The following is a 13,459-nucleotide window of genomic DNA, read 5'->3' as shown; positions in this document are numbered from 1 at the left end:
TACCTGCACCCCAAGATCCCTCTGTTCCTCCACACTGCCAAGAATCCTATCCTTAATCCTGTACTCAGCTTTCAAATTCGACCTTCCAAAATGCATCACCTAGCATTTATCCAGGTTGAACTCCATCTGCCAACTCTCAGCCCATCTCTGCATCCTATAATGGGGACTTCTCATGTCCCCTCTGGATTCTTCTTGGCTCTCTCTTTAGGTCTGTCCTGGTTAACTTGTACCTCTCAAGCGCCCTAACTGAGCCATCACATCTCATCCTAACATCATTCTTCTTCTCTTGACAAGAGATTCAACTTCCTTAGTAAATCACAGCTCCAGCGCTCGACAATTTCTTCTCTGACTGACAGGTACTTATCAAGTATCCGCAGTAGCTGGTCTTTGAATAAGCTCCACCTTTCAATTGTGTCCATCCTCTGCAGTTTCCTTTCCCATCTTATGCATCCTAAATCTTGCTGAATCACATTGTAGTTGCACTTCCCCCAGCTACACAGCAACTGTATCAATTAAATCCAAGAGTAAATCCAAGATTAATAAAGGTTAACATTTTCAACTGCAATTGACTCTTTGAAAAAGTGCTTAACACCCTAATTGAACACTAACACTGCTCAATCTTTCTCCAAAAAATTATTTTGCAAGTCCAAGCTGTCAGTTGGGAACTTCATATTCAAAATATGAGCATATGCTGTCATGCCTAGTGATGGCATAGGCCAGTTAAATTACTTCGGATACTCTCTCTTCACACAAGTACTCTATCACAGTAAACTACATCTTTAGATTTTAATAAAATGGAAGAAAAACCAGGAAGTTTTTCTGAATATGAGCTTGCAATTACAATTTGATTTTTTTATTATGCATTGTCAGTAAGCACAAATTTCCTACCATTATGTCTTGATAAAATTATGTACGCTATTTTCAAAAAGAGCATATTTTATATTCCTCTCAGCATCTGCACAACTTTAGTGTAAAATTCTAAAAAAAACCTGGATAACCTAACACACAGATTGTTGTTACAAATTATAAATATGTTGTCAGCAACATTGAAACTAAATTGTGATATGAACCAAAATGCATTTAATGAAGGTGATGTATTTTATATTGCAATTTAGTGACACATCAGATTTAATACAACTAGACCGCACTTGGAATACTGCATCCAGTTCTGGTCGCCCTATTATAAGAAAGATGTGGATGCTTTGGAGAGGGTTCAGAGGAGGTTTACCAGGATGCTGCCTGGACTGGAGGGCTTATCTTATGAGGACAGGCTGACTGAGCTCGGACATTTTTTCATTGGAGAAAAGGAAGAGAAGAGGGGACCTAATTGAGGTATACAAGATAATGAGAGGCATAGATAGAGTCGATAGCCAGAGACTATTTCCCAGGGCAGAAATGACTAACACGAGGGGTCATAGTTTTAAGATAGTTGGAGGAAAGTATAGAGAGGATGTCAGAGGCAGGTTCTTTACACAGAGAGTTGTGAGAGCATGGAATGTGTTGCCAGCAGCAGTTGTGGAGGCAGGGTCATTGGGGACATTACACTAACATTATAAACATTAGATTTCTTAATCCAACAATACTTTCAAAATCTGTGGAATCAATAGCATCTTGATCAAAATGTTTGCTTCCTAATCAAATGGTGCCTTTTAGCCAGGATACTGCTTTAACAAGTCTACTATTCAACAAACAAGAGATACTTTATAATCAATATGGTACTGGAGAAAGAACAATTCTATCACTTCTCAGTTAATGAAATAGTTGAGCCTTTATGTGAACTTAATAAACAATGATAACTTGAAGAATATACTTAAAACTGTAAGCACACTTGCCATTTCCCTTGTACTTTTGAGATCCGCCTCAGCAGCCACCATTAGGCTGTTTGTTTCTCGTAGTTCTGCCCTCCGTTTTGCAAGGGTCATCTCCAAACATTCAATTTCATCAACAACATCATCATGTCTCTTGAGAGATATTTCCATGTCAAGCTCATTCATCAGCATATCTATACGTCCATCTGAATACTCTCTAAGAAAAAGGTCCATGACTGTTTAGAATGCAATGTAATTACTTCAATTAAATACCATTAATATAATAGATATATATAACCTTTATTTGAAAATGTTTAGTTAATCATTGAACAAACTCATCCAAAATGAAAACATGGGAATTACAAAGTCAAAATATAGTTCAACTTAACTCATATTCTACACTGCTGCAAAGATCCATAGCCGGTAATAATTCAAGTAGTTAACTTGGCGAATGTCTCATTTTAATGGTTTTCCAATAGACTCTCAGACATGTTTTGATATTCATAGAGATGACATAACTCAATTTTCAGGACCAGCGGGGTCAGCTCAGGAATAATACAACTTCGCCATTCAGATCACTGTGTTACTCACATTAGATTAAATTTAGTAGAAAGAATGTAGTGCTGTGAAGGGAACAGCACTTTTAAATCTAAACAGATAATGAACAACAGATAGCTTATGCAGCATCTGATTTTCCATCACTGATCTCACATTTTAAGTCAGCAACACTAAAAACAAAATTGTGATACAGTTTCCCTGAATAGTCATAAATATTGATAGCAATGTAAGCTGTGAAGAGAACACAGAGACTGCAAAGGTACAGACAGGTTAAACAAGTGCATGAGGTGGTAGATGGAGTATGACAGAGTTCTGCAGTCCTGCCATATTCAGTCATGAATGGTGGTGGATGATTAAATAACTCAATGGAGGCGGCTGCTCCTCAAATAACCCCACTCTCAATGATGGGAGAGCCCTGCACATAGTGAAGAGAAGGCTGCAGCACTGGTAACTATCTTCAATCAGAAATACGAAGGGGATGAGTCATCACGGCCTTCTTCGGAGTTCCCAGAATCACACATGCCAGTCTTAGGCCAATTCAATTCATGTTATGCGATATCAAGAAATGATTGGAGGCACTGGATAGTGCAAGGTTATGAGTCCTGACAACTTTCCTGGAATAGCACTGAAGACTTGTACTCCAGAACATGTCCCACCTGTAACCAAGCTGTGCCCAATGTCTGGGTATATCCTGGATAGGAGAAAGTGAGGACTGCAGATGCTGGAGATCAGAGATAAAAAGGTATGGTGCTGGAAAAGCACAGCGGTCAGGCAGCATCTGAGGAGGAGAGTCTTAAGCATAAGATCTTCATCAGGAACGTAGGAGAGGCCCAAGGGGGCTGAGAGATAAAGGGGTGGCAGGTGGAGCTGACGGGGGGATAGCTGGGAATGCCGTTATTAGGTGAGAGGTGGGGGTAATGGTGATAGGTTGGAGCAGAGGGTAGGACAGATCAAGACGGTAATGCCCAATTGGAGGGTTGAATCTGGAATAAGCTGGGGGAGGGGAGATGAGGAAACTGGTGAAATCAACATTGATACCATGTGGTTGGAGGGCCCCATGATGGAGGATAAGGCGTTCTTCCTCCGGAGTCGAGTGGCTAGAATCTGGCGGTGGGGGCGGCCTAGGACTTGCATGTCCTTGGCAGAGTGGGAAGGGGAGTTGAAGTGTTTGGCCACAGGGCAGTGGGGTTTGTTAAGTGTGTGTGTCCCAGAGATGTTCTTGGGACATTCTGCAAGTTGGCGTCCTGTCTCCTCAGTGTAGAGGAAACCACATCAGGAGCAAAGGACACAGTAGATGACGTGTGTGGAGGTGAAAAGAAAACTTCTGCCTGATGTGGAAAGATCCTTTGGGGCCTTGAATGGAGGTGAGGGGGGTAGGTGTAGGGCGTAGGTTTTACAGCCTCCACTACCTGCAGTGGCAAATGAAAGTGCCAGGAGTGGACGGTGGCTTGGTGGGGTGCATGGACCTAACAAGGGAGTTGTGGAGGGAATGGTCTCTATGGATAGCAGATAGGGGTGGGGAGGGAAATATATCTCTTGTGATAGGGTCTGTTTGTAGGTGGCAGAAATGGCAAAGAATGACGCAATGTATCTGGAGGTTGGTGGAGTGGAAAGCAAGGACCGGGGGAGGTTTCTGCCCTTGTTGTGATTGGAGCGGTGGGATTCAAGGGTGGAGGTGCAGGAAGTTGATGAGATGCAATGGAGGGTATTGTTGACTATGTGGGAGGGGAAATTGAATCCTTGAAGAAGGAGGCCATCTCGGATGTTCTATGGTGGAATTGATCTTCCTGGGAGCAGATGCGGTGGAGGCAGTGGAATTGGGAGTAAGGGATAGTGTTTTAACAGGAGATAGGGTGGGAGGTGGTGTAGTTCAGGTTGCTGTGGGAGTTGGTGGGTTTGCAGTAAATATCAGTGTCGAGTTGGTTGCCAGAAATGAAGATGAAGAGGTCCAGCAAGGGGAGGGAGGGAGGGAGGGAGGTATCCGAGATGGTGCAGGTGAACTTGAGGTCAGGGTGGAAGATGTTCGTGAAGTTAATGGACTGTTCAACGTCTTTATGGGAGCATGAGGTGGCACAATACAGTCAACTATGTAGTAGAGGAAAAGGTGGGATCGATGCTGGTATAGCTGTGGAAGATGGACCGTTCCACATACCTGAAGAGGCAGGCATAGCTGGGGCCAATGTGGGTGTCCATGGCTACCCGTTTGATCTGGAGGAAGTGGGAGAATTTGAAGGAGAAATTATTGAGGGCGAGGACCAGTTCAGCCAATCGAATGAGTGTGTCGGTGGAAAGGTACTGGGTCAGCAGGAGCAGAAGAAACAGAGGGCTTGGAGGCCTTCGTCATGGCAGATGGTTGTGCATAGGGACTGGATATCCATTGTGAAAATGAGGCATTGGCGGCCAGGGAACTGAAAGTCATGGAGGAGGTGGAGGGTGTGGGTGGTGTCTCAAAGGTACGTGGGGAGATTCTGGACCAAGGTGATAGGACGGTGTCAGGTTCTGCAGAGATAGGTTTGGTGGGGCAGGAGTAGGCTGAGACGATGGGTCGGCTGGGGCAGTCAGGATTGTGAATGTTAGATAGGAGGTAGCTGGACTATGATGTTGGAGGCTGTTGGTGGAAGATCCCCTGAGGTGATGAGATTGTGGATGGTCTGAGAGATGATAGTTTCGTGATTGGAAGTGAGGTCGTGGTCGAGGGGGCAATAGGATGTGCCCACCAGCTGGCACCTGACTGAAGCCAGCTGAAGGAAGAATGCCTCATCTTCTGTCTTGGGACCCTCCAACCACACAGGATCAATGTTGATTTCACTGGTTTCCTCATCACCCCCCACCACATGTCAGACCCAACTCTCCAACTCGGCACTGCCCTCTTGATCTGTCCTATATTCTTTCCCACCTATCTGTTCCATCCTCCACCTCCATCTACCTATCGCACTCCAAGTTAATTTCCCCCACAGCCCCAACCCCATCCCCCTCACTCCCATTTATCTCCCAGCGCCCTTGGGCCTCTCCCACATTCCTGATGAAGAGCTTATGCTCGAAACATCAACTCTCCTGCTCCTCAGACACTGCCTGACTGGCTGTGCTTTTCCAGCACCACACATTTTAACTATGTCTTGGATACAAAAGCAGAACAAATTCACCCAGCCAATTACTGTCATATCAGTCTACCCTTTGTCACTAGTAAAGTAATAGAAGACATAACCATAAGTGTTATCAAACAACACCTGCTCAGCAATAACCTGCTCACTGACACCTAATTTGCATTCTGCTAAGACTACTCAGCTGCTGACTTCATGACAGCCTTGGGTCAAACATTAAAAAATAGCTCAATTGCAGAGCTGAGACGAGAGTGACTGCCACTGACATCAAAGCCACTCGGAAAACTGGAGTTAACGGGAATTGGGGGGAAACTCTTCGCTGTTTGGACTAACAGCTGGCACAAAGGAAAATGGTTCAGGATGTTGGAAGTTAGTCATCTCAACTCCAGAAATGCTTCAAGGTAGATACTTGCTAATCAACCCAAAAATAACCAAGAATGGTAATACACACCTCTGAAACAGGCAGGACTTGGTTTTCTGTAATTTCCTTGAACTCAGACCTCCTGGCTCAGAGGTACAAATAGTACCGCTGACTCACAAGAGCCCTCGTCCAAGGTCGAACCATCTTTAGCTGTATCATCAATGTCCTTTCCTCCATTGTAAAGGTTAGAAGTGTGAATGTTTGCCGATGATTGCACTATGTTCAGCTCCATTTGCATCTTCTCAAATACTAAAACAATCAATGTCCAAAAGCAGCAATGCCTGGACAATATCCAGGCCTGGGTCAAAAAGTGTCAAGTAACATTTGTGCCATAAAAATGGAAACAATAAACATCTCCAATAAGGGTCTATCTACATCACATGGACTACAGTGGTTCAAGAAAATAGCTCACCATCACTTTCTCAAAGGCAATAAATACTGGCCCAGCAATGACATATCCATTCAGGGAATGTATTTTTTAAAAATTATGGGCAAGATTCAAATTGTTCCTTTTGTTAGTATGAATGGAAAAGGAAAATATATCTAAAAAGGCATAAAATGTTCAATGCTCACAAATTGATGTTAGAAGGAACTTAGGTACTGAAAGAGAATTATGAAGACATGTAGCACATTGGATTTCATTGCAAAGATTGACAAAAGAAAATGGAAGTCTTTCTACAATTAATGACACCAGTGTTCAATCTTGGTCTCTATATCCACGGAAGGATATATCTGCTTTGGACGCAATACTGTCAAGATTTACTGAAATTAGTCCCTGAGATTGAGAGTGATTGTCCTACGATGATGGATTGAATAAAAATAGGAATTGGAATGCTTTTATAAATAATAAGAATAAATTCTATTATTTCTAGTATGCTGATCTGAAGGGTAACAAATGTGAAGCAGATGCAGTGTGTTGACAATAATTCAGATACTGTTAGCCAGTGATAAATTTCTTACTTTTGGTTGCTGTTCTCATGAGATCCCTTGCACAATTCCTCAACTTCATGCTTCAAGTCTTTTTTCCCATGCAATATTTCACGGATGATGTGCCGAAGTTGTTCTATTTGCTCATGACGCCTATCTGTGGACAGACCTCTCCGACGTTCACATTTATGGGACCGCAAATGGGCAATAATGGTTTCTAATTTGCTGACTTCATTCTCCTAAAAGACAGAAGTAAATTTCGAATGTAGATGAAGGAATGCTAACGATTGTGGTACAGAACTTCTGCCTTCTACGTATTGGGCTGTATTTTCTGAAGAGTGGTAAACTCAAACAGATTGCCACTCTGCCCATTTGTTTGTACCATGGCAGATGATGGAATATGAATTCAAAAAATCTGGAATTAAGAGTCTAATGATAAGCATTAATCAATTGTCAATTGTTTAGCTAATATCCTTTAGGGAAGGAAACTGTGTCACAAAGTTGGTGTGTAAAATTGTAAAGTGCGGGGAGAAGGTATTGCATGGTCCCTTTAAAATATGGTATTTTTCAGTGCTTAAAGTTAAAATGGATGTCTGAACTTCAGCTTAAAGTGCAGATGCACAGAGTGTGCACAAATTGAAACACTTTATTATGGACCAGGCCAGACCCCCTCAAAACATTTGAAGAAAGTAGCAGAGACACTAAATTTTCTAGTTGCTTTAAGCAAATGTAATACAGATATTCCATGAGAGCTGCAGTTGGTCAAATCATGTAGGTTTAAACAAAACAGAATCTATTTACAAGATAACCAAATGAAACACAAACAAAACCCAACATATCATCCCAACTTAATGATGTTATTCCCAATAACTGCAACAATTCCCATAAACACCCCCGACACAATCAAACAGAGGGTCTTACAGGGGAAACGAGAGAGCTAGAGAGAGAGTGAGAGACGAGAGAGCTAGAGAAACAGAGCGGGAGAGTACAAACCAGCCTGGACCTGCTTCTTTGGATTCAGCAGCTTTTTCAACAGTACTGCTCAAAACCAAAACGATCCAAAGAAAAGCTGAGCTAGGAGAACCGGCCACTCCCCTTTCACAGTACAAATGTTTTTTCAAATACTTGAAAGCCTGATGCAGTATCTGTTAGTTATAATCAAATTGGCCCTAAAACCCTTCAACTTAGACTTTTCAGAGTCCGTGTATTTTACAATCTCTCCGAAAAAAAACAAGGACAACATAGCCTTGTTAAAAGGAGCAGCTTTATCAATTTTGTATTGAACAGCCAAGCAGAATTTTTAACAAGACAACAAGTGTTTTCAAATTTAGCCAATCAATTTAAACAAAGCACTTAGCTACCAAGAAGCTATTAAATTTGAATATGATGGTTTTGGTAACCTAGAACCAATCCAATTGTAAGAAATTAATAGGTCATCAAGGGTATAAAAGATGAGGGCATTTGGAAAATGAAAGTCAACTGCCAACTCCCAAGAGATAACAACTTTCAGCTCTGAGAAAGCACCATCTAATTAATAAAGGTACCGTGGCACTCTTAGCTAATATTCCAGACAGCAGACCTCAGAGAACATTCCTGACAGACAAACTTACACAAGAATTCAACGGAGAGAGGCATTCCTGATACAAAGAACTTGAAGAATGATGTGTTCCTGAAAGAAGATCAGCAGTGAGGTGCGCAGCATTCCGGAAAGCATATCCTAGGTGTAATTTGGAGAGACTAAATTCTATTTTTTATGTTTTGTTATATAAGTGAGACTTGTATTTCTTGAAACAGCATACCATTAGGATTTTGTTTATTAGGGAATAGTTAGTAGTTAGAATGGAATTGTTTGGTTTGTTAGTGGTTCTGTTAATTTCTTCACTGTTGGGGTGAATAAATTGTTACTTGCTGATCATAGAATGAGTGAAAGGATTTCATTTCATTTAACCATTTGTTTATAACAGATTTGGGGAAGGGGGTTTGAGAAGAGACAAGTTATACCACTTTTCACACTTCTTTAACAAATTATGAGGTGAGGTGAGCCTTTCTGGTGTTTCAGTTTTAGTTATCAGAGGGGGAAGGGGTTGACCTCCATAATAACTGCCATCCTTGCCTGATCTGGCCTATATGCATCTCAGACCCACAACAATGTGGTTGACTCTTAACTGCCCTCTGGACAATTAGGGATGCTGGCCAGGCCAGCGACATCCTCACTCCATGAATGATTAAACCACGCCTCATTTCCACACCAGTCAACTAATGTATGCTGAAATGTGAAATATCCAGAATCTCAGCAGCTGTCAAAGTGGTAAGTACATAAGGTAACTATGAGGTTAGATGCTGGGAGGGTAGGATGCTAGATGGGTTTGGTGCCAAGAACATCAACTGGTAGGATGCCAGGTGAGTAATGTTATATTTAGGGTAGGCCTGGTTAGGTGGCAGATATCAGGTCTGGTGGTGGTACAGAGATGAATGTTGGATCCGGTTCTGGCAGTGGTTGCAAATGGTTGTTAGGGCTGAGACAGATTGGATATGAAACAGGGGTCAGATTCTGGGAACATGGAGGCAAATCGGGTCCAGGAGCAGGGAGGGAGTCTCAACCAGAAAAAGAAGGAAGCATCAGAGTCAGAGCAAAGGAAAAGGGAAGCAGGATGGGGGTGCTGCAAATGATCTGCTGCAGGTATGGTTGAAGATGTATAACCTAAATGTGGGATTAGGAGTCAGACTCTTTACTTAATAGTCTAGCTTTTCCTGAGTAACAAATTATTTCATTTCTTCAGAACCCTTTGAATTCACCAATTTAAATGGGTAATTTCAGACAATATTCCAAAAATGGCCTAACTAATGCCCTGTACAACTGCAACATGACCTCCCAACTCCTGTACTCAATACTCTGACCAATAAAGGAAAGCATACCAAACGCCTTCTTCACTATCCTATCTACCTGCGACTCCACTTTCAAGGAGCTATGAACCTGCACTCCAAGGTCTCTTTGTTCAGCAACACTCCCTAGTACCTTACCATTAAGTGTAGAAGTCCTGCTAGGATTTGCTTTCCCAAAATGCAGCACCACACATTTATCTAAATTAAACTCCCTCTGCCACTTCTCAGCCCATTGGCTCATCAGATCAAGATCCCATTGCAATCCGATGTAACCTTCTCCGCTGTACGCTACAATTCCAATTTGGTGTCATCTGCAAACTTACTAACTATACCTCTTGAGCTTACGCCCAATTGTGAAACTTGAAAGGGTTCAGAAAAGAATTAAAGGAATGTTGCCAGGGTTGGAGGATTTGAGCTAGAGAGAGAGAGAGGTTGGATAGGTTAGGGCTGTTTTCCCTGGAGCATCAGAGGCTGAGAGGTGACCTTATAGAGGTTTATAAAATCATGAGGGGCATGGATAGGATAAATAGACAAGGTCTTATCCCTGGGGTGGGGGAGTCCTGAACTAGAGGGAATAGGTTTAGGGCGAGAGGAAAAAGATATAAAAAAGACCTAAGGGGCAAGTTTTTCATGCAGAGGGTGATGTGTGTGCGCGCGCAATGGGCTGCCAGAGGAAGTGGTGGAGCTTAGTACAATTGTAACATTTAAAAGGTATCTGGATTATGAATAGGAAGGGTTTAGACATGGGTTGAATGCTCGCAGATTGGATTGGGATATCTGATCTGCATGGACGGGTTGGACCGAAGAGTCTTTTTCCATGCTGTACATCTCTATGACTCTATAACATAGAAGAATTGCCAAACAGTATCTCCAATTTCATGGGCTATTCCTTAAGAAACTGTTATATTGGAAATTCCGCAAAATCACCATGTGCAACTCCCATCTACAATGGAATAATAACTATCTGACCATTGAACAATCCTGGCTATGATGCTGAAAGCAATTTTGGAAATTCTGTGTTACACAGCACATGTACCAGAAGTCTTACCAAGACATGATGTTCTAATACATTGCAGTGCAGAACACCAGCCGGGATAACAGGGACAGTAAAGTTGGCTGGAGGTGGTCCATAAACAACGTGTGCGCCAGGTGGTGGAGGTCCATAAATAATTGTGCTTGAAGAATCAGGTCCTACACTGGCTGCTGCTGTTGGAGGCGGTCCATATACCACTGTACCTTGTGGAACAGGGGTACCATCTGGGTACATGGTATAAATAATTGAACTCGGTGGGGCTGTAAAAGATTGCCTGTGCATGCCACTATCATCACTCTCAGTTCCACTATCTTCACCATCACCTAGAAATGACAAAAAAATTTACCTTACAAATTAACAAAATGGCTATGTTAAATATCACAGCCTTAACCAGTACAAAACTGTGTAATTAAATGCAAGTTGTGGCCAATGTAATTCATTTTGTGATGTTTTGGACTAGTTTTAAAAATATTCCAATAGAAGCTCGACTCCCCTCCCCATTAAGTTGACGTCTAATGCCTTTGGGAGATTTTGCTAATTATGTTCGTGTAAGCGGCTTCAAGAAGACTCCAAACTCTAACGTGGAACCTTTGTACAGATGCACACTAATAGATACACATTGGAAAGTTTTGAATTTGATTTCTCCTTCAATTCACTTCACAACTCATTCTGCTCCAAACTAACTGGAATGTAGGTTTCTTAATATAAAATTTTAAATTCTGAAAATGACTGAGCTACCCATTGGTGATGGATTGACATTGTAATTTGAAACACCTACTTTTTTTGATAAAGCCATTTTCAGTTTCACTAATCAACTCATACCAAATTACCATTCTTAAATATAATAAGGAACACTTTTTATTACAACCCTGCCTTAAAACACAGCCTGATTTTACTTGTTCATGGGATATTTTGAATTTGATTAAATGTATATTAGACTAATGTTCTGTGAAACACTTTTCAAAACTGACAGAATAGGCACTGAAATAGACAATGTTGCCAAAGCCAAAGTTCAGACCCTTAAATCAGAGCCTTGCTTCCACCTCCCATGAGGATACCTGTGTGAACTTGAGTCTTGTATGAAGCACGTCTGATTGGGGAGTAAACCCAATAGCCTTGAGAAATCGGTTGTGTATATCCCTCCTGGTCTCCTCTTTTAGGAATTGACTGCTGACAGGAAGGTGATGGAATCTGATATTGGGAACTTTCTCCAGAATCTTTTGTTTGATTATTTTGTGAAACCAGGCTTGGTGGCTAAAAAGTGAGAAGAAAACTCCATTCATTAGCACTATTGAAATATTGAATTGAGTTATGTTACAGGTAAATGCACAGAATATAACTCCATTTACAACTACCAACAGTTCCAGATAATCAATTACATCAGTATCGAGTTGAGTTTCCCATTATTAACTAAATAACATTAAAATATTCAGCTGATCTAAAAATCATGTACATTAGTATGGATGTGTAAAGAAAACATTAACTTTTCATCAGTTATAATTCCTTGATTCAGATTTTGGGGACAGAAACTTGTTAGCTTCCAGCACGATTGTGATATTACAGCGTACATCATGCTGTAACAGCCCATACGTGATGATCAGGGATTAAGTAATACCACTCATCGCTGACCTTGAAGAAAGCTTCTCACAAAGATTCGGCAATCTCTGTGACATAGATTTGACCTTTTCCAAAGTTAACCTCACATTGGTCTTAACTATACAGGATCACCCACTTCCAACAACAGTGGTGTAAGCATCCAATCTCATTAAAGAGATCTCAGAGATCAGAATAGGTTGTGAAAAACACTGAATGTCTATCAAGTATTATTTTTTCTTTTATAAAATAAATAGGATATACAATTGAATGAAGATTGCAGCTAAAACATCAAGAATAAAAGAGTATTATTTTGAAAACTTTGTGAAATATTATCACACTGGAGAAACTTGACAACCCACAAACATAAAATAAGCTTTCATGGCTACAGAAGTCATTTGGTAATTCTGATCATTTAATATAAAAAGCCAGTTTCACCTCATTTTTACAAGGCATAAAAATGTCATGTTTCTGACAGATAGTTTAATGTTGGAAATTCACAATTAATGATTTGATTTCAATCTGTGAGAATGTCAAATTGCACTCTGTAGAAGAGTGGGAATCATAAGAACATCCAGATTTCTCTGTTTAACTGCACAAGAATTTAGTTTTACAGTGTAACAGTAGTCAATGATGGTAGTTTTGCAATAATTAAACTGTAAAATCTAGGCCAATGCCTTACAAACAAGTGAAGTCACACATAACATTATAATACCTTGAATGAAAATCTCATATTTTAAAGTATAGAATTCAATTGTCAAAATGGAGGACAATCTTTAGATCATGTTGGCGAATAGAAATGAGAGAAAACAGAGGCCCAAATTGCCATAAACAAACCTCAGTAGAAATGAAACTCTTTCAACTCGCTGATACAGCACATACCAAAATCATGAAGAATACAACTATGACATTTAAAAAAAGGCATTCATAAATTTGTATATTTCTTACATTTGGTGCAAATGGCACAAAATACCAGTATCCTCTTCTCTTAAATGGATCAGTCATGCTCATAATATAATCATTCTGATTGTCAAGGGCAATTCTGAGTGCATTGATTTCATTTGTTAAGTCTTTCATCTCATCTAAGTTACCTGAAAACCAAACAAAAACGCATACTAGTAAACAGCTTCATATT

The 13,459-nt window shown here is 40.8% G+C and overlaps 1 protein-coding gene and 1 long non-coding RNA gene across 6 annotated transcripts in view; one reads left to right on the top strand and one right to left on the bottom strand.

The window, feature by feature from the left end:
• The window catches only part of cntrl (centriolin), a 118,580-nt gene that overhangs the window by 34,378 nt on the left and 70,743 nt on the right, over positions 1 to 13,459 (bottom strand). For all 5 annotated transcript variants that reach the window (XM_043720291.1, XM_043720294.1, XM_043720295.1 and 2 more), the window contains 5 exons: positions 13,273 to 13,415; positions 11,790 to 11,985; positions 10,747 to 11,054; positions 6,849 to 7,054; positions 1,833 to 2,025 (listed from right to left, as the gene is read on the bottom strand). In XM_043720291.1, the coding sequence (XP_043576226.1) occupies positions 1,833 to 2,025; positions 6,849 to 7,054; positions 10,747 to 11,054; positions 11,790 to 11,985; positions 13,273 to 13,415 (1,046 nt within the window). The remainder of the gene's footprint in view (positions 1 to 1,832; positions 2,026 to 6,848; positions 7,055 to 10,746; positions 11,055 to 11,789; positions 11,986 to 13,272; positions 13,416 to 13,459) is intronic.
• LOC122564888 overlaps positions 1 to 13,459 on the top strand; it is a 57,863-nt gene that overhangs the window by 35,558 nt on the left and 8,846 nt on the right. The gene's annotated exons all lie outside the window — the stretch shown is intronic.

Source organism: Chiloscyllium plagiosum, chromosome 30 (genome assembly GCF_004010195.1).
Source record: "Chiloscyllium plagiosum isolate BGI_BamShark_2017 chromosome 30, ASM401019v2, whole genome shotgun sequence".
In the NCBI taxonomy this organism is placed as follows: Eukaryota; Metazoa; Chordata; class Chondrichthyes; order Orectolobiformes; family Hemiscylliidae; genus Chiloscyllium; species Chiloscyllium plagiosum.
The sequence above is the reverse complement of the archived record's forward strand: the minus strand, read 5'-3'. Positions and strand labels throughout refer to the sequence as shown.